Source organism: Protopterus annectens, chromosome 7.part0, assembly GCF_019279795.1.
Source record: "Protopterus annectens isolate FY-2018-M chromosome 7.part0, PAN1.0, whole genome shotgun sequence".
Taxonomy (NCBI): Eukaryota; Metazoa; Chordata; order Ceratodontiformes; family Protopteridae; genus Protopterus; species Protopterus annectens.
The window spans coordinates 1,351,363,555-1,351,388,812 of record NC_056739.1 but is presented as its reverse complement, the minus strand read 5'-3'; the positions used below and the strand labels follow the sequence as shown (position 1 = coordinate 1,351,388,812).

At 36.9% G+C, this 25,258-nt stretch overlaps 1 protein-coding gene across 2 annotated transcripts in view; it reads left to right on the top strand.

Moving 5' to 3' along the window:
• The first annotated feature begins 7,301 nt into the window (after positions 1-7,301).
• The window catches only part of SUCLG2 (succinate-CoA ligase GDP-forming subunit beta), a 1,759,444-nt gene continuing 1,741,487 nt past the window's right edge, over positions 7,302-25,258 (top strand). Inside the window, exon 1 of one of the 2 annotated variants that reach the window (XM_044077963.1) lies at positions 7,302-7,497. In XM_044077963.1, the coding sequence (XP_043933898.1) occupies positions 7,417-7,497 (81 nt within the window). In that variant the 5' untranslated portion in view covers positions 7,302-7,416. The remainder of the gene's footprint in view (positions 7,498-25,258) is intronic. The other variant, XM_044077964.1, reaches the window with a different exon arrangement.

The following is a 25,258-nucleotide window of genomic DNA, read 5'->3' as shown; positions in this document are numbered from 1 at the left end:
GCGCCACTCTATGGGTACATAGCCTGTAGAGAGGCTGAGTTTGAACAGTGTGTTTAGGTGAGGGGTTAGTTCATTTTGGAGATTGTGTAAGACACAGCCTGGGACACCGTCTGGTCCCACTGAAGCTGTGTTTTTGGCTTTGGATAGGGCTGTTTTAACCTATGTGTCAGTGATTGCCGGGGCTCTACATTATTCTGGTATGGTTATGGGCCCTTTAGGGGGTGAGAGGGGGGTGAAGTCTGCACTAAACCTGTCTGCCAGAATGTTGGCACTATCAGTCGGTTCAGTGTATTTTGTGCCATTCTGCACTAACTCAGAGCAGATCTGAGAGTTTCCACTTAGGTTGTTGACATAGCTAAAGAATGCTTTGTGGTTATCTTTGGAGTCCTTGGCAGTTTTTCTTTCGAAGCTAGCCTTGGATGATTTTATGAGGTATCGTAGTTTCTTGCTGATACTGATCAGGGATGTCTTTCCTTCTTGGGATTTTACTCTTTTCTGTACTAGTTTCCTCCTTCAGTTGTATAGCTTGTTTATGTCAGGGGTCCACCAGACTGGTTTCCTTTTCTTGGAGGAGTGAGTCTTGGTTTTGCTTGGGATAGTACGATCCATGCATTCTTGCAGGTGCTCAAGGGATTCAGCAGCTTGGGCAGCATTGTCCTTTAGCATGGGTACTATGAACCTTTCCACCTCGGTCTTAAGTAACGTGAAGTTTGCTTTTGAAATGTTTTCACAGTGGTTTCCTTGATTGGGGGTGGGGGCAGAATGTGGATATCCAGAGTGATTAGTCTATGGTCTGATCTAACCAGCGAGGGGTTGACCTCCGGTGTAGAACACCGGTCGCCCATGTTGGTGATGACCAGGTCCAATATGTTGTCACCTCTGGTGGGGGTGTTGACCAGTTGATCCATGGCGTTCGAGTTTATAAATTCTAGGAAGCGTTGGGCAAGGGAGTTAGTACTTGAGTAGTTCTCCCAGTTAATGTTTGGGTAATTGAAATCACCCAAAATTAGGGCGTTTGGTAGGACCTTCATATTTTCCAGTGTCTCCAGAAACGCAGAATGGGGGTCCTGGGTCATGGTGGGTGATCTGTAGCAAGCTACAATTTGAATTGCAGTTTTGCCCATTGTTAGTTGCACATGGATGATCTCTAAGGCATGGTACTGCACCACTAACCTGGAGGTGTGGGTATCCTTGATGAATATGGTTACACCCCCACCTTTTGTGTTTCGGTCTGGGTTCTGTGGCTGAAAAGTATGGTATGAGTTATAGCCTGGTAGTGCTGGGGTGCTTTCTGGAGCCTTAAACCAAGTTTGTGTTACTGCACAGATATCGATTTTCTCCATACTGAGGAGTGCCTCAAGTGCATCAATTTTGAGGTTTAGACTTCTGGCGTTGAGTAGCATTATCCTCAGTTTTTGGTTACTTGTGCTATTTACAGTGGTGGCTTGTCTTTTGAGCCTTACCTAAAAAAGGCACTATGAGGGGAGGCAAAAGCCTTGGCCAGTATTCAAAAGCCTAAGGGTGACAGGTGCAAGTCATCTCTTGCGAAGCAACGTGGATTGTTGAGCATGTCATCCCAGGCAGACAATGACACCAGAAACTTAGCCAATTGTTGAAATTGATCATTTTTTTCTTTATACTGTGGCATCATTCTTGGTAAGGGCAGGATACTACTCAGGGTCAAGGTCATAGCGGCCTGGGCTACGTGATCTGAGAGCTCTTCCATGTCTCTTTTCATGTAGTCCAGGGAGGTGCATCTCAGGGAGGTGCATCTCAGGTCATTCACACCAACATGGACAATGACAGAGTCGTATTTGTACTTGTTCTGGAGCAACCTGAGTGCTTGTGTTATGTGGGGGATCCTGGTGCCCGACAGGCAGCTAACTGAACCTTCTCCTTGTCTAGCCTAGTTAGTGGGACATCAGTGTGCCTGAATATAGAGTCGCCTATTACTAGTGTGTTGGGTATATTATTTTGCCTTAAGGTCTGTGATTACGTGGCACACTGATTATGTGAAGTATGTGTTTCATGGTTTGTGATGGGATGTGGAGGTTGCTTGGGTGTCTGCTTTGGAGGTCTCTGTTGCTTTTGCAGATTTTTATTTAGAGCCTCCGAGTACCTTTTTGAACAAATAATATAGTATTCTGCATATTGACACTGATGTGATTTTATCCACATCACACATAAAACTTACATACAAGAAAATAAAACTGATATTAAACAATAGATCAAGGTGTAACCTTTTCAGGTCATAATGTGTCCACAACTGTCTAAACTAGTGTCTCACACAACAGATGCATTGCTTGGAAAACAGTATTTTCAATAGAAGGAACAGTTATAAATAACATATATTTAAGTACCTGGGGATAACATTCTGAACAGATCTGCCAATCTTCCTAAATGAAAAATGGCTCAAGGCAGAAAAAATAAGTCTGTAAAAACAAAACAGAATTTTTTTATCTACATCCCTGGTGCAAATGGCTCATATAAAACAGTTAACAACTTAATGTTCCCTCTTCTAAGCAGGACCCTGTGATTCTGTACAGGTCTGTTTTTATATCCATATCTCCACTTTTAATTTACAAAATTGGGCTGAAAAAACAGCATGGATATATTGAAGTATGAAATCAAATATACTGTGATGTAAAAGTAAAATAAAACTGTTAAGTATTCTATACTTCTAAACCATGTAGATGCTCACTTGGAGGAATGACCCAAAGAGTCCAAAACACAGTTTTATTGATCACAAAAAATATCACCGCGTTTTTGTCTCCCAAAGAAACTTCATCAGATTAGAGCATACCATACTACCAGACCCTATTTATATGGTTAAAACTATCCCAATAAAACAATTAATCATTAAAATGAAAAACAATGAGCTAAAGACAGTTAACATAAAACCACACTAAAATACAAAATGTGTATATAATTCCTTAAAATATCTATATGCGACCATAATCAAATACATACAATTATTGTCAATGAGAACAGCCTTAATTAAAAATCTATTAAACTGTACAAAAACCTAATAAAATGTATAATTATTAAAATGTTTTTACTATGCAACTACTAAATCATGTACAATACTACCATCTAGTGGCCATATAACATAACTGTTAAAGTTTAGCTGCCCTTAACTTTAAAACTGATGCCAGAGAGACCATATCATTTAAACCAGGGAACCGGTTAGCTTCTAAAACAATCTGCCAGTATAGTTTCCTGTATTCTAATCTGGTCTCCTAAGGCCCACCTTTAATGTCCGAGTCCACTATTTCAACGACAAAGAAAAAAAAACTCAGCCTCTACACGTCAGTGTATGCTTATATAATGCATCAGTTAAATTTTTTTTCTTAATATCGTATCTGTGCTCATAAATCCTTAACTTATATTTCTTTTCAGTTTTCCCCAAGTAAAATGCCTGGCAATTACTGCACAAGGCAATATAAACTATTCCGAAGGAGTTACAATTAGCATACTCTTTACACTTAATATACTTGTCCCTAGCACTTATATATAAAGTGTCTCCCTCCTTTATATAGGGAAACTGTGGACAACAGCCACATTTATAGGTACCCATTTTCTTACATTTTGTACCGTTGTATTCTACCCTTTTATTCTCCAAACATTTTTAATATTCAAGCCTTTACAATAAGTCCACTTCAGAGGGCCTTCAAAAATAACATTCAAGTCAGAAATACTAGAAAATTCCGCCCATTCCTTTTCAGTAGTATTTCTGACCACTCCTGAATCCCCACCAGAGGTGATAACCTAAGCCCCCACATCTGTGTCGTCCCTTACTCCAGCATTAGTGTCATACTGATGTGTATTTTCTACACTAATACCCAATATAGGTGCAAATTTCATAGCTCACCCTGCCAATACTTCGTCATAAACTTGCTTCAGTAGACTCTCTGGGTACCCTCTTGCCCTAAACATGACCAATAAAACCTGGCACTCACTTTTATAATCATCGTCATCAGAAATCATCCTACTCATTTGAACAAACTGGCCCTTAACTAGGCCTTTATTCTGATAAAACGGATGAGCAGTTATAATGTAGGTAAGCATACAAAAAGGTGTTTTTTCTAAACACCATGGACTTAAACCTCTCATTATATTTAGATACATTAACATCCAAATGATTCATTTCACTGTGTTTGATCTCATGAGTGAATCTTAAAAAATTTGTAGCAGTAGACATATAGTTAAAAAACTCAAATTTTTTCTTCGGTGTCTATCCAAAATAAACAAATATCATTCAAAAAACGTCTGTAAAAATTCCAACAATTCTTGTATTCTGAACTAAATATGAATTTTTGCTCCCAATATGACAAAATAATGTTTGCATACATGGGGGCACAGTTAGCTCCAATTGCAACCCCCCTAAGTTGTTGGAAAAACTCACCCTTGAAGAAAATAAAATTGTTTCTTAATAGTATGCCCATTAAAACTAAACATGTACAAAACTCATTAAAAGGTAATCCTTCCTAACTACTTAAAATCTCCTCAAACCACTCAAGCCCTTGCTTGTGCGGTATAGAGATGAATAGGTCAATAACATCTATAGTGATAAAAATCATATTTTCATTGTATAAATTACCATTCACCCCTTTCAACAAATCCCAGGAGTCTTTTAGACTACTCATGACTGCAACAGAATATTTTTTAGGCTTGACATCAATATATTTTGCCAAAGGGGCTGTCACCAAGCCCTCAGCAGACACAATAGGTCTGAGCGATGGGTTGTTGGTGTCCTTGTATACCTTGGCTATACCAAAAATGGCAGGAACCCTAGGTTTTGGTACTTGTAAAAAATTGTATCTATCCAAGTCAGTAAAATCTTCTAATAAAAGATCATTTAGACTTGAAAAAAATGTATATGCTATGTTAATTTCATTTAAGGACACCCTAGTGTATTTCGTACAATCATTTAATATTTCCATCATCGTAGATGATGTTGTCCATGAACACAACCCCACCCCCTTTGTCTAGTTTCATCACTCTTATTGAGGCATTGCTCTACATCCTGAAGTAAGTCCAATTCCTCCTTGGTTAAATTAGACTTAAGCTTGTTTCCTTTTACCACTTGTCTCAACTAATTTTCAACCATCCGTTCAAAGTTTCTTAGCTGCGGGTGTAATGGGGGGTTATGTGTACTTTTCCTAGTTAATGGTTCTGTACCTTACTTGCTCCCTCATGAATACTAAACAAAAATTGTAAATTCTTCTTTCTAATAAATAGTTTAAAATCCAGAATTAACCTACTAATATTCACCCTTCTTCTTAGTATAAATTTAAAACCTTTCGAAAATAAGTTAAAATGTCTTACCTTAACTTCTACATTACTATAATTGAATATGTTAAAACCATTGTAACTAAAAATAGCACCTTTGTTAAAAATAGTGTTTGTCTGCCCTATATCTGATGACCCCTGTATCCCCCTTTCCAGTTGTAGTTGTAATGAATTGGGCCCTTGTTTCTCAGTCTCTCTGATCTCCGGAGATACGGAAAATCCAAAGGGTTTCCTAAACTGTATATGGGTCTTTCAACTTGCCTATCTTCTAAATTGTCACACCCAATTTACAAAACTGGGCTGAAGAAACAGAATGGATATATTAAAGTATGAAATCAAAAATACTGTGATGCAAAAGTAAAATAAAACTGTTAAGTATTCTATACTTCTGTAAATTAAAGTGTGAGATTGAGATGACCTGGTCATAACCTAGCTTGTAACTTAGGTAATTATACATCTATTTCCTTCTGGGAGCTCAGTGGTCAGATTTTGACAGAAGAAGAAATCATTTTAGGTTAAACATGAAATGCTTGCTTCTTTTGCTTATCATGCACAAGCGATACCTCTGTCATAGTAAACATTAAACAAACATTTCAAGCATCTTTTGCTTATGATACAAGAGAAAACACCTCAATGCATAAGTCAGCAAAAACTGATTCTGTAACTGTCCTTCTGGCCTGGAATTTGAACAAAATACAAAAACTAACTCATTGTGGTCATTCTACATATTACAGGGAGAGGGAAGGATGAGCCAATTTTACTAATAATTTATACATATCAAATGTAAAAAGGATCTGATTCTTCAAGCTTGAGCACTGCTCTGGCTACATGAGAGAAAACTTGTGAATGCTTGTGTGTTATTAATTCACATCTTTATGTCATTGACTTCAACTGCATCTAGATAGGACTTTGATTAATTGGGTTTTGCTTCAGCTGGTACCTCATTACTAAGAGCCAAAATTGTAACACTAACTATATAGGGTCTGGTATAGGAAGAGCCTCTTATGGGTAAAATAAGACAGTGTTCCTCTTTCTGAGAAGCTCTTTGCTGTGATTGTTTTACTGTCAGTGCTAAAATGCAATGCAACCAGCCTAAGGCATAGGCCAACTAGGCGGCTGCCTAGGGCGCCGCTGTAGCAGGGGCGCTTTTCCAGTACTTATTTGGTGTAGGTAGACCAGAATGGGGGTACCAGATGCTGTGGTAGGGGGCACCATGGAGCCCTTTTGCCTAGGGTACCAGCTGACCTAAGGTCGCTCCCGAATGCATATATTCAGCACGTTATAATACAATATCTTTAACTGATTTACCTCTCAACTGTACAGATTTTTGCAGAATGTCTAAATTTTTGCCTCAAATATTTGGTCTGTTTCTCATAAAATCTGTGGTTTTCTGGCAAATCAGGGAGGGTTGAAGTCAGTAAAAATGAGCAAATAATAACATATTTGAGCTGCAGACTTAATATCCTTCAGAAAATGTATGCTAACACGTTAGTCTAGCAGCTTTCTAAGTTTACAAGAGCAATATATACCCCCACCACACTATTTTAGGCTTTGTTCAGATTTCTTGCGTTAAGAGGTTGAGATGTCTGCACAGAACTGGTAATGCAACAAGCACAGTTCACTCGTTTGAAGTTGAGCAGTTTGTATACGTGGTTTACAAGGTGTTTGAGTGATTACTTAATACGTACGTCGGTATAGCTAACATTGATACACATAAATGGACTGCCATAATCACGGGTGCCCGGCTAAGTAATCCAAAATGGGTACAAATATAAGCTGCAACGCCAAAAGCTAATTCAACTCACTTATGTTATGGTGTACATGCTAGAAAAGAACCAATTATAAATATGCAACGTCTGATAATAAGTTAAGAGAAAAATAACTCGGTAAGCAATGACACATTGCCCTAATTAAACCAGCAAACGCGCAAGTGGACTTTACTTCTTCCTGCCCAGAAAATCAAGGGGCGTTGCCAGCTTCGCATATAGAAACCAGTTGTTACTTCTACCCATTTCAAAACAGAATTGTTATCAGTTTGACCTGTTAAGGGAATTTAGAATACGAAGCGGTCTTGCGATTTTCACATGCTCACGTGGCTCTTTTTATGCTAACTTCCGGTTCAAGATGGCAGCTTCCATGGTAGTCAAAGCTAGCAACCACCTGCGGACTTCAGCTGCTAAATGTTTATTCCTGAATAATCAACAGGTACTGATCGGCATGAGTTATGCACATTGCTGTAATCCTTTTGCAAATGGATATTAAAGTACACGTATTCTTATTTAACTACTTAATCGGACAAGCTCATTGGTACACGTCCTATAAAAGTCATTGGTAGCACTCACTGTTGGCTAACAGACTTGTTTGCCCCCTAGCCACATGTATCTAGACACTGAGGGTATTATACCCACGATTATAGCAAAAAGCTTATTGACAGTTTATATTAACTATCTGCAGTTTTCCCCACAATCTCTAAAGCAAATTAACAAAATTAGACAATGCCAATAGTACAATACTTGGAGTTCAAGCTAGTTTTAGAAGTTTTTTTAATTAATATTTGGTGCTCGCAGCACAGGTAGTTGACTGTTTTAAATTATTACCTGCTTGACTGGCTCCTGTCCCGAGCGAGCTGCAAAACTACATTTCCTTGGTCGAAGCTGAATAAGTACTTGTCAAGGTCACACAAGCAAATGAGATCTGAGAAAGGGAACAATCTAATTGTGTGCATGGCCCATTAACCGGCATTATTAATCTCATTATTTTTATCATGAAATTCTACAGTAAAGCGAGGTACCAGTAAATTTAATCTGTGTTTTAGGATTTACGTTTAACATTTTTTAAGTTGCAGTTTTGAAGAAGCTTCTTGGCTGTAATGCCCATTTTAACCATTGTTTCTAAAATCCGTACTGATTGACAATCAGTGATTGGTAGTTTGTAAACTTAGAATTATGTGACAAACTGACTTTTTACCTTCTCCTTCACTCTTTTGTGTGCGAAAGCATTCTAAACTAGTCCCGATTTTTGTATTGTGCCCAAGTAGACTGTTTTTGATTTGGATCCAAATGTACAGGAGACTTTTCAGGGCAGCCTACAGACATGATGTAGGCACCTTCACTTTGTTGCATTTTACTGTTTTAAGTTTGATTTTACAGTCGTATATGTTTTAAGTTTGATTTTACAGTCGTATATGTTTGTTCATATTGTATACTAAAATGCTTTTTAACGTTAGTCGTGCGTCAGTAACATTATGTAGCACTTTAACGTGCATTATAAACTGTTTTGCCCTATATTCTGTTAGTTGGATATTATGACTTTGCTCCCACTGTAGCGTTATAATAAACCTTCAAAGTTGAAACTGTGTGACCCTCCGCTTCAGCTACCGAACACAAAGCATAAAAGTTGTGGTAGTGTAATGGCATGTCGTTAATTTTCCCTTTTATTCTTAATTTACCCGTTCACTGTCTGTATTTTGTAAGCGTACTATGCTTTGAATCAGAAGGTACTGGCTAGTTATATTGATCAGTTTTCCTTGTTATAAAATAGTATGACAATCTCGATAGCATGCTATCATGTAGCTTATGCATTAGCAATTTTACAGATTTGTCAGAGATTTGAGATGCATGGCTAGGTTTAAAAAGACCCTAGTGGTTGTTAGCCTACTACACGCCTATGAGTCTACAGACGTTTGAAATGTATCTATAGTAATCTTAATTGCGCATAATCAAATGCTCTAGATTGCTCTGATGATCAGATTTCTGTGTTTCTTGTGCAATGAAACAGTTTGTAGTTGCCATTTAAAGGACTTGTCAAATGCACTTAGATTGTGTATTATAGCAATAACCGACGTCGGTTGCTGTAATATTCCACACTATAATGATCAAGTAATGCAGCTGTTACATATACTGACGTATCTGAACGGCGAAATTGAAGTGTATTAACCCACAACTGAGTTCGCGCAAGAATGGGCGTGCCCGCCGCGTTTGACAGGCAATGCAAATACAACGGTAAATCCGTGTCATGTAGCAGAAACAGTAGAATTAAAAACAGAGCATTTAATAAGCACAATAATGACATGTTTAACAGGCACTACATAAAGTCATATATACTCATATTACACCTTATGTAAAGGAGTTTAATTTTTTTTTAATAACTGAACTAAAATGTGGAACATTGACTTATGTGAAATAAATGAGGGGGGAGAATATGGAGCCTTTAATTAACTTATCAGGCAGCTCATGGCACACCTGCAAAGGTGTTACTTCATTTTTTTAAAGATTGAAAATAAGGAACATTACTTGTAATGAGGTACACCTGAGTGGTATGCATATGTCAACTCTCCCTATTTAAAGGACGTCTTAATTTTTGACTCAAGATTTTAGCTTTCTACCTCTTAATCCATGCTAAAACTGGTGACATATGAAAAAAAGTGATGACTTACTCTTAATAAATAATAATGAACAGCATAAAAATGAGGTAGTAAAACGAAGCAACCAGGCAGTCTCTTCGTTGATATAAAACTAATAAAATGTATTTGTACAAATGAATAGCGCTTTTGCTAAAAAGCTTCTTCAGATAAAAAAACAGTTTGTATGCTGATACATTTCTTTATATATAGTAATTCAAATAAGCTTTAACCAATCACAGTCATTACATCATTTTGTCCTTAAAGTTATACTACTATGAGAAAGTGAGTTAACTATTGTAAAATATACCATGTCAAAGAATATTTATGACATACATCCCTATAACACAAAATAAAATATTTTGACCTAAACGTTTATACTGCATGCATATAATAAAAATATGTATATATTTATAATTTAAAAGTTTATACACATAATGTTTCAGACTTCTAAAAATATATAAAATATATATACACATTTTTGATGTTTCAGACTTCTAAGAAATATATGTTAATAATATTTCAGACTTTTAAAAATATGCCAATATATATTGATAAGAATAAATGAATGGGTAAATAAGCAGTAACCAAGATAAACATTCACATAAAAATATTTCAATAACAATTATTCCCATATCTGTCTTAAACCCTTTATAACAGATGTATTTTAACCAATATATTGGTATATGGGTTTTTAGACATTAATATGTGAAGTACATATAAAGCAGTATATCTGTATGAAATAATTTATTCAAATAACAGAATATTATTTAAAGTAGAAATAAAAAATGAAAAATAATAAAAAATAATAACTAATCGATAACTACACTATCTTCATTTTATATTTATATGCTTATTTAATAGCGGTTTGATTGTGGCCCGTTCATTTAAACCACTACCTCTATCGGCTCTTAATATAATTATCCAATTATTCTTTCTATATTCTGTGTGATTCTTAATATATCCTTGTCGCATGCTAGTAGGAATAACCTCTAATGCTCTGACAGTGAATGTATGTGTGTCTCCTAATCGTAGGACATGTTTAGCTAGTGCATTATGTTCAGAACCTTTCTTGATGTGATATACATGTTCTCTTATTCTGTCTTTAAACTGTCTGTTTGTCTTACCTACATAAAAAGAATGACAGGTTTGACACTCAGCTAAATACACTAAATTACATGTTCTACATGTTGCTTTGGCCTTCATAATAAATTCTTTCTGTGAATCAGGATGGAAAAAAGTTGTAGAGGTATCAATATATTCACAGAAGTTGCAACTGCCACATGAAGTAGTGGACCATTCTTCTTCATCATGGTTTTTATTTTGCTGATAACATAAGTCTCTCTAAATTTTTTTCTATTTTTATACAAGAAATAGGGTCTTTCACCCACTAACTTTTGAATTTTTAGATCCACCTGTAAAATTGACCAGTTCTTATTAAATATCTTTATTAACTTACTATTATCTGACGTATAATACATTGGAATCTTAGTAATAATTGGTTTATCTAATGTTACATGTGGATTCTTATCTACTACTGGTCCAAAATATGGGGCTGCTATATTTTTGTGTAAAGCAGGAATATCTTGTAAATTGCTTGAAATTTCCTCTTGTGTATACCCTCTACACAAGAGTTTATTATTCAAGTCATTAATTTCCTTATCAAAGCATTCTTCTAGCTTATTCAATCTTGATGTTCTCATTCCTTGTCCCCTCATCAAGTTTTTAAAAATATATCTGGGATGCATACTAGATCTTAATAGTAGAGAGTTAGGATAACTAGATTTCCAAAAAAATACCTGTGCTAATAAGTCCAGCCGCGGTGGTGGTGCTGCGGTAGCGTTGTCGCCTCACAGTATGACGCTGTCTGGTTCGATTCTCAGCTAGAGCTTCTTCTGCGTGGAGACATGCGTGAATGGGCGTACCTTCGTTGAAGGTTGTGCATCAGGCCTGGCAAGCCGGTATGTAAAAATCAACTGCCAATCATTAGCGGACCGGAGTTCCGCTGTGGCGACCCCTAACCGGGAAAAGCCAAAAGACACAAACCTGTGTTAATAAGTCCATAGTTTAACTTTTCTATGTAAAGATCCAAATATTCAATTTTATGCATGGATCTATTCATTGTAAATTTTAAACATTCTGTTAAGTTATTTATTCTATTGTAAAACAGATCTAGTTCATTGTAAGTACCTCTCCATAACATGAATAGATCATCAACAAAACACCGATAAAAAATGACGTGTTTTTAAATTCTTTTAATTTAAACAATATGGTTTCTTCCCATTGCGCCAAATACATGTTTGCATAACTGTTGGCGCATGGGGTTCCCATAGCTACACCTTCACATTGAATAAATAATTTTTCATTAAATATAAACAAATTATTTTCCAGAACTAATTCAAGAAAACAAGTAATTAAATCTATTTGTTTTGTTGATAACTCACTATGTACAGACATGTACTGATGTACATATTGTATTCCCATTTTATTGGGTATAACTGTGAAAAGTGATTGAACATCAAGCGTTACTAATACTACTTCTATATTTTTTGTTTATTTAAATTATCATATAGATCTATCAAGAAATGTTTTGAGTCTCTAAGGACATATTCATTCATATTTACTACTGGTCTTAGATGTTTTTCTATATAGACTGATAAATGCTCAGTGAGCCGATCTCCACCTGCTACTATTGGTCTCATTGGTGGATACATAGGATTTTTGTAAAGGTGGCCCTGTATAATAGGAATAAGGGGATCCTTTACTAATAAATAGTATAAAGTTTCTTTTGTAATAATTCCTCCTCTATGTATATCAAATAGGGTATTCATAACATATATAATTATTTTATGCACATCTTCTGATGTAATTCTTTTATAAAATTTATCATCATTTAGCATCATATCCATTGATGTTACATAGTGCAATGTATCCATAACTACGAGACCTCCTTTATCTGCAGGTTTTATCGTTATAGAGTCATTAGTTTGTAACTTTTTTTAATGTTATTCTTTCCTTATAATTCAAATTATGCTGGATATTTCTTTGATGATTAAAATCATGCTCATAGTATTTAAACAGCTCTTCCTCCGTTATTTTCATGTAGGCATCCACCAGTAGATGATTCAGTGGAACAAAATTACTTAACTTCTTAAGCCTTTCCTCAGGGTTTCTTATAATAGACATATTGGTGTGTTCAGAACCATCATATAAATACTTTAGCATAATATTTCTACAAAAAACTTTTAAATCTAATATGGTATCTGTCAATTTGCTCTTAGTACTTGGAATAAAATTTAGGCCCTTCAGAAGTACATTCTCTTCTTAAAGAAAGTGTACAGAAAGAAATATTGAGCAGTAATGACTCATACCCTTCCCCCACATTTTTTTGAGTGTTTGATTTGGGGTATATTCTCCCGAATATTTCCTTTTTTGACGTCCCCGACTCATGAAACGTGTCCTCCTCCTTCCTTTTTCTGTTCTTATTGGTAACGGAAAATAAATATTTTCACTAATAATTGTGGATAATGTACTAGGTATATTTGCTTTTGTCTTGGGTCTTACTACTGGTTGTAGTTCTAATGTCTTTAATGGAGATTTTGTTACTGTTACTTTTGGATATAAATTCTCCTGATGTATCCCCAGTTTATCTTGTTTATTGACACCACTAGATTCATTTAACATTTCACATTCAAAATTAGAAGTGTTATCAGAAGTAACAATCTCAGCATTCTGTTTGTCATGTTCATCTACTATATACACTACTTTTTCCTCTACTTGTGGAACTATTACACATACTATTTTCAGCTTGAATATTAAAATTAACTGGCTCTCGTTCATTTCTACTTCTATTCACATTGTTAGTTTGATTACCAACCAAAGTTTCTTTTTTATTCAAAGTCTCAGCATTTTGGCCTTGTCTCGGCCACATAAGGACGTGACCCAGTCGAAAATCATTCATGTCCCTTTATAATTTTATTTTTTTTTGCTGTAAAAGCTTACGTTCGAAAGCTGCAACACTATCAAGTAGACTTTCGAAAAGCGGGTCTATTAAACTAGAAGGAAAGTTGTTAAATAGCAGTTCTTGCTTGTCTTTTATATTGTCAATCAGTTTTATTTCCACGGGTTCAAAAAACTCGACAAGTAATGTTAAGTACTTGCTGCTCGAGGTTAAGTTGCTGCCATCGGGTTAATAGTTCCGGATAGTAAGCTCCTTGTGTCGGCATGTTGAAGACTCGCAAGCCACGCGGAACTATCTTCTTTTCCAGACAATACTGGAAATTATGTCGCTGTGCTTCTAGTCTCTTTAGCTTAAAGAAATCCCTTTCAATATCATCCATTAACTGTTGTAGACGTTCTAAATCACCTGTCGCTTCTCCGACGTCGTCTGCTGATGGACTCAGTTCGAATTGCCAAAGTGCACTCTTCCCACAGGACAAATGTTGTATAAATCTTTTACGAAGTAGTTCCATAGAATTGTTTCCTTTTTTTGGATTGTAATCCAGTTCAATAGCTCCAGTTAATTCCATAGCCTTGTCCAAGTAGGTTAGAACAGCAATGAAGGTCACGATAATTATAAGAAAGATAAAATTAGCTGTTAGCCAACTTGACAAATGCTCCGTTTGCCAAATAAAAATGAACAGCATAAAAATGAAGTAGTAAAACGAAGCAACCAGGCAGTCTCTCGTTGATATAAAACTAATAAAATTTATTTGTACAAATGATTAGCGCTTTCGCTAAAAAGCTTCTTCAGATCAAAAAAACAGTTTGTATGCTGATAAATTTCCTTGTATATAGGAATTCAAATAAGCTTTAACCAATCACAGTCATTACATCATTTTGTCCTTAAAGCTATACTACTATAAGAAAGTGAGTTAACTATTATAAAAGATACTATGTCAAAGAATATTTATGACATACATCCCTATAACACAAAATAAACTATTTTGACCTAAACTTTTACACTGCATGCTTATAATAAAAATATGTATATATTTATAATTTAAAAGTTTATACACATTTATAATGTTTCAGACTTCTAAAAATATATAAAACATATATGCACAGTTTGATGTTTCAGACTTCTAAGAAATATATGTTAATAATATTTCAGACTTCTAAAAAATATGCCAATATATATTGATAAGAATAAATGAATGGGTAAATAAGCAGTAACCAAGATAAACATTCACATAAAATATTTCAATAACGATTATTCCCATGAGCTATCACATAGGTGGTAGTCTACTTAACACCGAAAGTGTGATTGAGACCTTGGAACACAGGTGGACAGTAGTCTCTCTTTTGATCACATCACATCGCCACAGTAGTCAAGAAATCCTTCTACGTGGCACATCTCATCACAAAAGGTTTCTCATCCAGGAAAAAAAAAAGGTAATTGTTCCCCTCTACTCGTCACTCATTAGACCCATTATAGAGAACAATGCCCCTTTTGGTATGTACCTCACAAGGCATCTGAAACAACTGGAAAGGCCGCAGACATACCTCACAAAGGTGAGAGGATGGGATAATGGTTAATGTGTTTACCTTACAGACACAAGGTGCAGGGTTTGATTGTCACATGGGGTAATTGGTTAGGCTTGAAATTGGCTCACAAGGGCAGTTAGCCTAGTTCTAACCTATGAATCTAAAAATCTATGAATCTATAAAGAGGATTACCAGTCTCAAACAGATGCCCTACGCAGACTGTCTCAAAAAACTCCAGGTTTACTCCATTGCATATCGCCTACTCAGAGGCGATCTGTGCCTAACATACAAAGCTGTGTCAAACCCAGAGCTGATGGACATGTTTCACTTAAAGAAATCCCAATCCCTCCGAGCTACGCGCTCGAGGAACCTAAACCTTGTCACCACAATAAACAGAACATGCTGGAGGGATAGATTCCTGTCCCAGAGACTTCCCATACTCCGGAACAAATTACCTATCTATATCTAACAAAGCTCCTCATTAGCACTCTTAAAGAAAAATCTTGATGATTGGATGGGAAATAGGAAATTCACCCCAGGGATCACCTCTGTGGCTCTGCTCGACAGGGGCACAGGAAAATAATTTTCTTGGGTGGAGAAAGCCAGAGTACCTTTTTGGCTAGACTTATGTAGGCCCTAGGGCCAGTAGCCTAGTACCTACCTATGAACCATGTTACTTTATAATCTGCATAGCTTGTCACTCAGCCCTGTCAGTCATGTAGGCCACGCCCATTCCTGCACGAAAGTCGTGGTGGGGTAATGTTCTAATACAAAGCCATATATTTTTCACATTTCACTTTCAGCATTTAACTATAGAATGTTTCTGCTTCATAAATCACTCCACAGATATCTTCCTACTTACGAAAATTCATGTTGTAAATAGTTTTTTGATGATTACTTAATATGTTTTCTGTTAACAATATTAAAATAATTTCTTGCTGTTAATGTAATATATTGTACTTGGTGTTGAAATTGTTGGAAGCTTTTCCCACTGGGCTGCCTCTGAAAACAGGTCTTGAATTTCAACACAGTCGGTCTTCATTTAACAAAGAAAAATAATTACATTGTAATGTACATTTATGTTTATCATTTTAAATATACCCCAATAAAATAATATAATTGTTCAGTTTCCACTAAAGATCAGAAAGTGAATGCACACACTTGCATATTTATACAGGGAAAAGCAGTACATTACTAGTAGTAACTCAAGTAGCAGGAGGGAAGAACATTACTTTTGATTTGACTTCTCATAAAACTTTACCCATTATTGACATCTACCAGCAACCGTGGGTTTAAAAAATATTACTTTAGATGACAGGCTTATAGGTGCCCAGGAGTGTACTGCATCAGCAATAGTACAGAATGCCGATAGTGATGCATCACAGTGAGTGGGCTGTGTGCACATTTTTGTTTAAAGAAAGAAAAGGAAGAGCAGGACATTAAATCAGAAATGTCCTTCAAGTGCTCATAAAAGCAAAGCATAGGGGGAAGTGTGTCTTGCCTGATAAATTCCTGTTCATGTGAACTTTGTTTGGCAAGTATGATGAGAGAAATTGCTTTTGCCATCCGGAGAAGATCCTGCTCTCTCCTTAAGAGAAATACACTGGGGAAACCCGGGCACTGTAGTGCATTAATCTGTCTGTAACTCTGAAGTTTTCATAGAGCAACTTGTTTGCTTTTCTAGTGTTTGCCTTTGTCTTTATGAGATGTGATGTAGCTCATCCAGTTTGATTCACTGACGTCTTATCTACCACAAACAAAGCTTGCCATGACTAAAGTTCATGTTAGCATTGATTAAGGGTTCAGATAAGTTGGACACACTAGGTGGAACACAGATAATCATTTAGAGTCCTGTTTCTTTATGTTCAATTTTATTGGATGATTATCTTGTGAAACAGTGGCACATGTTAATATTTTTATATTGTGTGTGGCATGGTTTGTAGCTGAACAAAAGTCTGGTAGGATCACCCTATTGACAATGTTAACAAATAGTAAATCCATTTGCCAAAACGAAAAGGATAGTTACTATGCGTGCAGAGGCTTCTTACAGAAGCTGTTCTAGTAATAAGCAAAGTAGTCAGATGGAAACTCATTAGTGAATGACCGATGGACAGAATGCATTGCAATGAGCATGTTTATAGTAGATGCTGGTACTACTGTACAGACTTCTCAAATTCAATTATACTGTTACTAGTGACTTCAAGAAGAGTTTCTTACTGCACTAAACCTATAGAGTTATTTCTCTTCATAGTTTGAAAAGATTTAATAGATTGTTTTCTGGTGTATGCTTAAAATGTTATGACCTGTTGGAAGAGGTCCTTGAGGTATAAGTTCCATGCATATAAGATGTGATATTAAAGACAAGGGTCTAGATAGAATTTCTGACTTACTGTTTCTTATGGATTTTGTCCCACTCTTCAGTTGAAGTTGCTGCCCCTTAACTGCTGAAGGAGGAAAGGAGTCTAAGGTTTTTTGGAGGCACTTCTGAACAGTGAAAATCAATTTTGCAGCACTCAGACCTATTTCGAAAAATATTGTTATTGTAGGGGATGTGGGAACAAATATAGTAACTTGTCTTTTCAGTTAATATACAGAACATCTTTTAACAGGGAACTTGTATCAAACAAATGAAAGCTGGGGATTTTCGTTTGAGTAACATGACGTGTTACTGCACATGACAAGCCACTCATTTTGCCTGAAATTCTTCTAGCCATGTCTTTCTGCTTTTTGATTAACAAGTATGCTTATAATGTGTAGTTTTAGCCTAGGAATTTGGATAAGGCAAATAAATACTATATTGCAGTCTGACATATTCTTTTATTTCTAGGCATAGCGATGTGGACTTTCTGCAGAATATGGCTGCAGTGTTGTCTGTCTTCAGTAATTGATTCACAAAGTGATTAGGCTTATTTTTTCTCTTCTTTCAGATTTACATGAAGTCAGGGCTTTTGCTGAGATCACAGACATCCTGTGGGCTAAGGCACAGATGGAGTACTTACTTAGCCCTATCGTCTGGAGCTTTTTTTGTTTCCTTATAAATTTATATTTGAGAAGTTACTTTAATTTTCAGATGGAATTAACAAAGTCTCCCAGAAATGGTGCAAAAAAAAAAAAATTAGACTAACTTTTTTTGAATGAGCATCATGTGACATAGTGCAGCCTGGTTATACATTTGGATAATTAGGATACAGATGCAAGTCAGGTAACCCACAAAAAACAGTCATACCGGACTTAAAGCTTGTTGAGAAAAGATGAGAGAGATGTCAACATTTTCCATCTGTCTCAGGGAAGTTAGGATTCAAGACAGTTTTTTGGATTGTGTTTTAAAAATAGGTTGCCAGTTTTTTGTATGAGATTTGTAGTTATCCACCCAATGCCAAAAATATGTCTTTAAATCCTATTTTAGTATCACAGAGAAACTTAAATTTACAAAATGTCTTGATGAGCTTACTAACTTGTACCTTTTCACTGTTCACTGTGTCTGTCATAATGGCTGTGTGTTCACATGTTCAGCAACAGTATTTGACTTTTGACATGCTTTATGGATGTAAGTGTGTACATCTTTTTTGTATACTTTTTGATCCAAGGAGTTAAAAGAAAACAAAAACACTCTCATTGCAGAGATGCTGGTGAGGGTGCAAGTATCTCCTAAATGGGGGATATCTTTGTCTTAAACTTCAGAGTTGCTATTCATACTGCACCAGTATTGGCTAGCTTAGCAGATGGTACATTTATCTTTGGCAGAAGATCAGAAGGCTTTGATTTCTGCCCCTGTACTAGGCACTTGGGTTTGTGTTCTAGCACTGACACTACAGTGTAAAGTTAAAGGAGGGGTGGGCAGAGTTATTGTAGATCAGAACTTGTGTATATACCTTTAAGAAGCATTTCCAGATGTAGCACGTGCATGTAAATACAGAGCAGGTGCAGGCAGCAGTCCGTTTTGAGAGAACTACCAGAGTGTTAACATGTACGAGTGCAGTAGTCAGTTTATAAGTTTATTTAAGTTTAAATTACAAAGCTTCATTTCTGATGTTTGCGTGTAATAAAGCTGCTTGAACAGAACCAATGAATGTTCATCTGTTTTATCCTGACCAGACGACTTACATGGTGTCAGAACCGGGATTAGAAGAGCAACTCCACTGAGCCATGAGGTGCAGAGTTGAAGGTGAAGGCACATTAAGCAGGTTGGGTGAAACAGACCACAGACAAAAAAGGGCCAGAAACGAGCTAAAAGTAAAGGAAACTGCACAAATGATTTATTTGGCAACTAAAGTGAAATGCTGTGTTTTTAAGGCACAAAACGCATTATTAATTAAACTAGTAGCACAAAAACATATTATTAAGCAAACGAAAGTCACAAACCGCATTATTAAACAAAATGTTCAAAATCACAATATTTGATAAACCCAGAAAAAAACTATTCATATAGGGCTCAGAATTATCTTTGGTTTGCATAATGAGCATGTTTAAAGTAAAACTGGCACAAGAAAAGTATAATGAGCATAAGAGATTGAGGGCATAAAGAGTACAATAAAAGAGCAATTTGAGCTTAAAGAGCAAGGTGACTGCATGTTTTATAGTAAAAGACCAGGTTTGGGCACAAACTACTATTTCATATTGACCAAAGCCATTCAAAGCATAACTAGAGTTTGAAGTATCTGAGTATGCAGAGGGTTTGCAGAGTGTTTGCTTTATTATGGTGCAATTATTTCAAAGAGTTTGCTGTGTGCAAAGTACAGTTATATTGCAAAGTGCAATCAAAGTACAGCCATTTTGAAAAGTTTCTTGTGCTGTGTGCATTTATTTGCAGAGTGCTGCCATTTCAGAGTGTTTCTTACAGTGTGCAGTTATTTTGCAAAGTACAGCCATTCTGAAAGGTATTTCTTGCACTAATAAGGAGCGTTTTCACAAAGTACAGTGATTTTAAAGTGTTATTGTGCTACAGAGACTTTTTGGCAAAGTACAATTATTTGAAAGAGTTTGTTGTGCTACTGGGCATAATTACATGTGTCTATGTTCATACATGATTTCAAGCACCTTCACTACTGTGTGTTGATAAGGCAGAGGCATTTCGCAGACCAAGTCCACTTGTGTTTGATTATAATATAGCAGAGAACTGGAGAGTATTCGAGAAGGAATACAGTATTTTCATACAAGCAGCTTTTTCTGATAAAGATGCATATACAAGGGCATTCATTTTGCTTAACTTAGCTGGGTTAGAAGCTATTGAAAGAGAGCATTCATTTGTGTAGGCACCAGAAGTATATACAGGAGAAGGGGCAAACAGTCCTATTGTCGTACTGACTGAATTAAGGGAAGATTCCGAGTGCTTAAAAATGTAAATTTATATAAGTATGCAACCCCCAGACAAATGTTACACTTATTTTATACAAGAGACCAAAAGCCAAGTGAAACTTTTGCAGCTTGTATCACTGACTTGAGAAATAAAACTAAAACGTGCAGATTTGGTGACCTGAAAGATGAGTCAATAAAGGACAAGCTTGTGTGTGGTGTTAATAGTGCTGCAGTGAGAAAGATCTTGCTTCGTGACAGAGGTTTAACATTAAGCAAGCCCTAGAGATTTGTCAAATCCATGAACTCACAGAAATACACACAAGAATGCTTACAAGTGGTAAGAGCATGGTTTCAGCAGCCTCTACAGCATAGATATCATGCAACATGTGGCAAATAGAAACAGGCCTAATCACATGGCAGCAGCAACCCCTGTGGGTGTGGCAAGGAAATCCCAGAGCTTGCTATCATGTTCCAAGACTTTTTCAGCAAAAGGAGCATGCTCAGTACAGTATACGAGTGAGTCAGTAAAACCAAAGTCAAGTCTTATTGTTAACTGACACGTAATTGCGGAGCCAACCATGAGTCTAAAAGAGAGAAGTGCTTAGCATTTGGTCAACAGTGCCACAAGTGTAAAAAAAAAAATGGAATCATTTTCAAAAGTTGTGTAAATCAAGCAAGCCTCATTCAGTTATTAAGAAAGGTCACTCAAGAAAACAAGTTGATCATATAAAGAGTTGCAACCCTACTTTCCATGTAGATGATATGTCAGTGGTCGGTGAAAAGGTTAAAGCAGTAGATTTTGTTAGCAAAGAATGAAGTATTTTGTACTGTCCTGATCAATGGTAAACTCACAGAGCTCAAAGTAGACACTGGTTCAAAGTGTAATCTAATGTCAGCAGAAACATTTGCTAAGAGCTGGTGAGCAACTTAATTTGAGCAGTTGTGCAAAGCATGTTGCTTATGGAGGTGAAAAGATTCAAACCGAAGGTTCAGTAGTGCTTTCATGCTTTTGGCTGGAAACAGTTACAGCTTGCAGTTTTATGTAGTCCGAAGACCCATGGAATCATTATTAGGTCTTACAGTTTAAGAATGAAACTGCTTCCTTTTACTAAAGGCGTCCATCATGTAAGCACATGTCCCAGTTCCAGCTTCAGTGATGCAATTTTCTCTATACTGATGTGTTCAACAAGCTAGGCAGACTTCTAGTTGTGTACTCCATGGAAGTAGACCTAGAGGTCAGACCAGCAAGAAGAGTTCCAGTAGCTATGCAGTGCAAAGTCAAGTTCCAGTTAGAATGGTGCAGCAAGGTGTGATTTGTCCTGTCTCAGAACCAACTGAGTGGGTGTCTTCTATTACAGCTGCTCATAAGAAAAATTCAGATGAAATCAGAATATGCATTGACCCAAGAGACTTTGAACAAAGCATTAAAAAGACCACCTCATCCTATATGTACAGTCAAAGAGATTGCAAGACTCATGCCAAATGCCACTGTTTTTTCTATCTTGGATGCAAAAAATTAATTTTGGCAAGTAATGCTTGATTGCAAATCTTCACCACTGAGTACATTTAGTACCCCATTTGGTAGCTACAGACTCCTCAGGATGCCTTTTGGAATAAATTCTGCCAATGAACTCTCTTTTTCAATGTGCAGTAGAGCAAATTTTTTCAGCCTACCCATGTGCATTAATAGTTGATTTACTGGTTGGAGGTAATGGTGAAGCAGAGCATGACAGAAACCTCAGGAATGTTCTGGATAGACTGCGTGAAGTGAATTTCAAACTCAATCCTAGGAAGTGCAAATTTAGACAACCAGAAGTTACTTATTTATTTATTTTACATTTGTTTACCAGGATAGTCCGACTGGATACATGTCCATTTTCAGCGGAGGCCCGGGGAGAAAAGCTCCACATAGACCAACTTACATAGATTACACAGATGTTAGCAAACAATTATAAAAACAAAGTGATTATATACAATGGCTTAGTAGTGTTCCCTAGTAGGGACTCACAATTCTCATGGACCGACACAATTAAAAGTAAGAGACATCATATTGGAAGCAGAGCTTGGTGACGTAGTTAACAAGTTATGATAATTACAGAATATGCTTTTAGTTTATAACTTAATCAGGGTTGGTACACGAGCATAGCCAATTCACTATGAGATACTGTTTGAGTATTGTTTGAGTTTTTTTTTTGAAGAGACTTTTGGAGGATTGTATGGTTGTATAGTTTGGCAGTTATTCCAGGTTTTGCCAATGAAGTTGGCAAACAGGGATTCACCAGCAGAGTTATTAGCTTTGTGGGTTTGGACCAGTAGTTTATCGGCTGACTGTAGGGATCTTAGGTTGCTGTATGGCTTAATAATTTTAAGTGAGGGGGCATCCTCGGGGTGGTACAAAATTTTGTGCGCTATTAAGAGTTGATTGAATCAAGCTGGACAGTTCTAGCCATTCTAGTTGTTTAAGGTTCTGGCAGTGGTGGGTTCTATAGGTGGAGCCATTGACAAATCTGGCAATATGATTGTAGCTATGGGGGCAGCTTACCTAGTTCAGATTTGTTCAGGTTTGAGAGTACAGGTGAGGCATATAAAAGAGTAGAGAGTAGGTGTGATCGGGCGGTTGCAGTCCTAGCCAGTGGGGTTAAAAATGTCTTGTTTCTATACAGTGATCAAGCTTCTTGCTGATGGTCTGTATGGTTTTGTTGACCCGTAGGCCACATTTGAGATTGTCTATGATAACCCCTTAGCAGTTTGGTGTGATTTATCTGGGAAAATAGTGGTACCATTGTTAGATGTGACAGAGAATGAAAGTGTGGTAGATCTGCTAGTGGGGGGGAAGAGTAGAAGTTTAGTTTTATTGGGGTTCAGAAGTAGGCGTTGGTTGGTGAGCCAGTTCTCGATAGTGTTAAATGTATTTTGGGTTAAGGTTTGTAGTTCAAATGGGGAGGTGGCTGAGCAGATCAGAGTGGAATCATCTGCATATTGAATGCAGGTAGCTTTAGGGATAGCAGTGTGAAGGTTGTTGATAAAAATAGAGAAGAGTAGTGGACCTAGTATGGACCCTTGAGGGACACCAAGTGTGAGAGGTAGCTGGCTGGAGAGTTTGCCCTGCCATAGTACCGCCTGTTGTCTACTAGTCACGTAGGACTGGAACCACTGGATAGCAGACTTGTTGAGGGAAATAGATTTTAGTGAAAGAATGAGAAGTTCATGGTTGACCATGTCAAAGGCTTTTGATAGGTCAAGAAAGAGGGCGGAGGTTAGCCTATTGTCATTCCTGTTTTGGTTTATGGCAGTAGTAAAGGAAAGGAGGGCTGAGGTGGTGCTGTGATATGTCCTGAAACCATGCTGGGAGTTTGATAGTAAGTTATTCTGTGTAAGGTATTGCATTAGTTGCTTGTGTACACATTTCTCCATTATTTTAGCTAGTGGGGAAAGAATGGCAATGAGTCTATAGCTGGTTATGTCTGAGGAGCTACCACCTTTTATGGAGTGGGATGACATGAGATATTTTCCAGAAGGAGGGGATAGCGTTTTTGGATAAGGTTCTGTTGATGAGGATAGATATGGGATATGCAATGGCATCTGCAGCTATTTGTAGGTACTCTGCAGGGAGGAGGTCAGCAGCGAGGGTGTTAGGTTTTAGTGTTTTGATAAAACTAGTGGATATTCTATGGAAGCTAAATTTGGGGCGATTTATTGGGTAGCTTAGCCGTGTGGTTTAAGTTAGAGGGGGTTAGTTGATTTGCTAGGGATTGGATTGTTTCAGTGAAAAAGTTTATTAAAGGTGCTAGCTATGGTCTCTGGGGAACTATGGGTGTAGTTAGTCGGGGTTGAGGTGGTGGAATGACCTGGACAAAGTAGTTGATTTAAGCCTGTCCAGAACTTTTGAGGGTTGTTGTGATGTTTTTGTAGGAAATTTTGGTAGAAGCTTTTTTTTATCTAGTAAAAGATTTTTTTTTTGTATCATTCTTGAGTTAACGATATTTTAGACGGTCAAGTGGGGCTTTAGTTGTTCTCCAGCTGGCCCAGGCTCCGTTTCTAGTTTTGATTTTAGCTTTGGTATCTTTTGTGAGCCATGGTGTTGTATTTGATCTCGTTATGTAGGTTGTTTATTTACCAGTACATGCTTGCGAGACCAGATCCTTCTAAGCAAGCAGCCATTCTTGAAATGCCAGCTCCAGACAGTGTCCAAGCTCTATAGCATTTCCTTGGTATGGTTAACTATTTGGGCAAATTTATCCCTGACTTTAGTGAGTTATCTGCATCTTTAAGAGAGCTGACATGCAAAAATGTTGCATGGTCATGGTTAGAACAACACCAAAGAGCATTTGATAGCCTCAAACAGCAAATTGCTAACCCGTCTCCATTAAGATACTATGATGTCCACAAACCAGTAGTTCTTTCCTGTGATGCTTCAAAGTTCAGTCTTGTTACAGTTATTCTTCAAGAGAGCAGACCTATTGCCTGTGCATCTAGAAATCTTACCCAAAATGAGATATATTATGCTCAAATTGAGAAGGAACTTTTGGCAGTTGTGTTCGCATGTTCGAAGTTCCAGGATTATATCTATGGCCGAGCTATCCAGATAGAAACTGACCAGCCTCCTCTAGTCACTATTTTAAAGAAGCCTATGCATTCCGCTCTGGCAAGACAACAAAGAATGATGCTCAAATTTGCAAAAGTACATTTTCAAAATGGTCTCTACAAAGGGCAAACTTCTTGATCTGGCTAATACCTTATCCAGATCACCCAGAAATACTACGGAACAGCTTGATGCAGAGAATT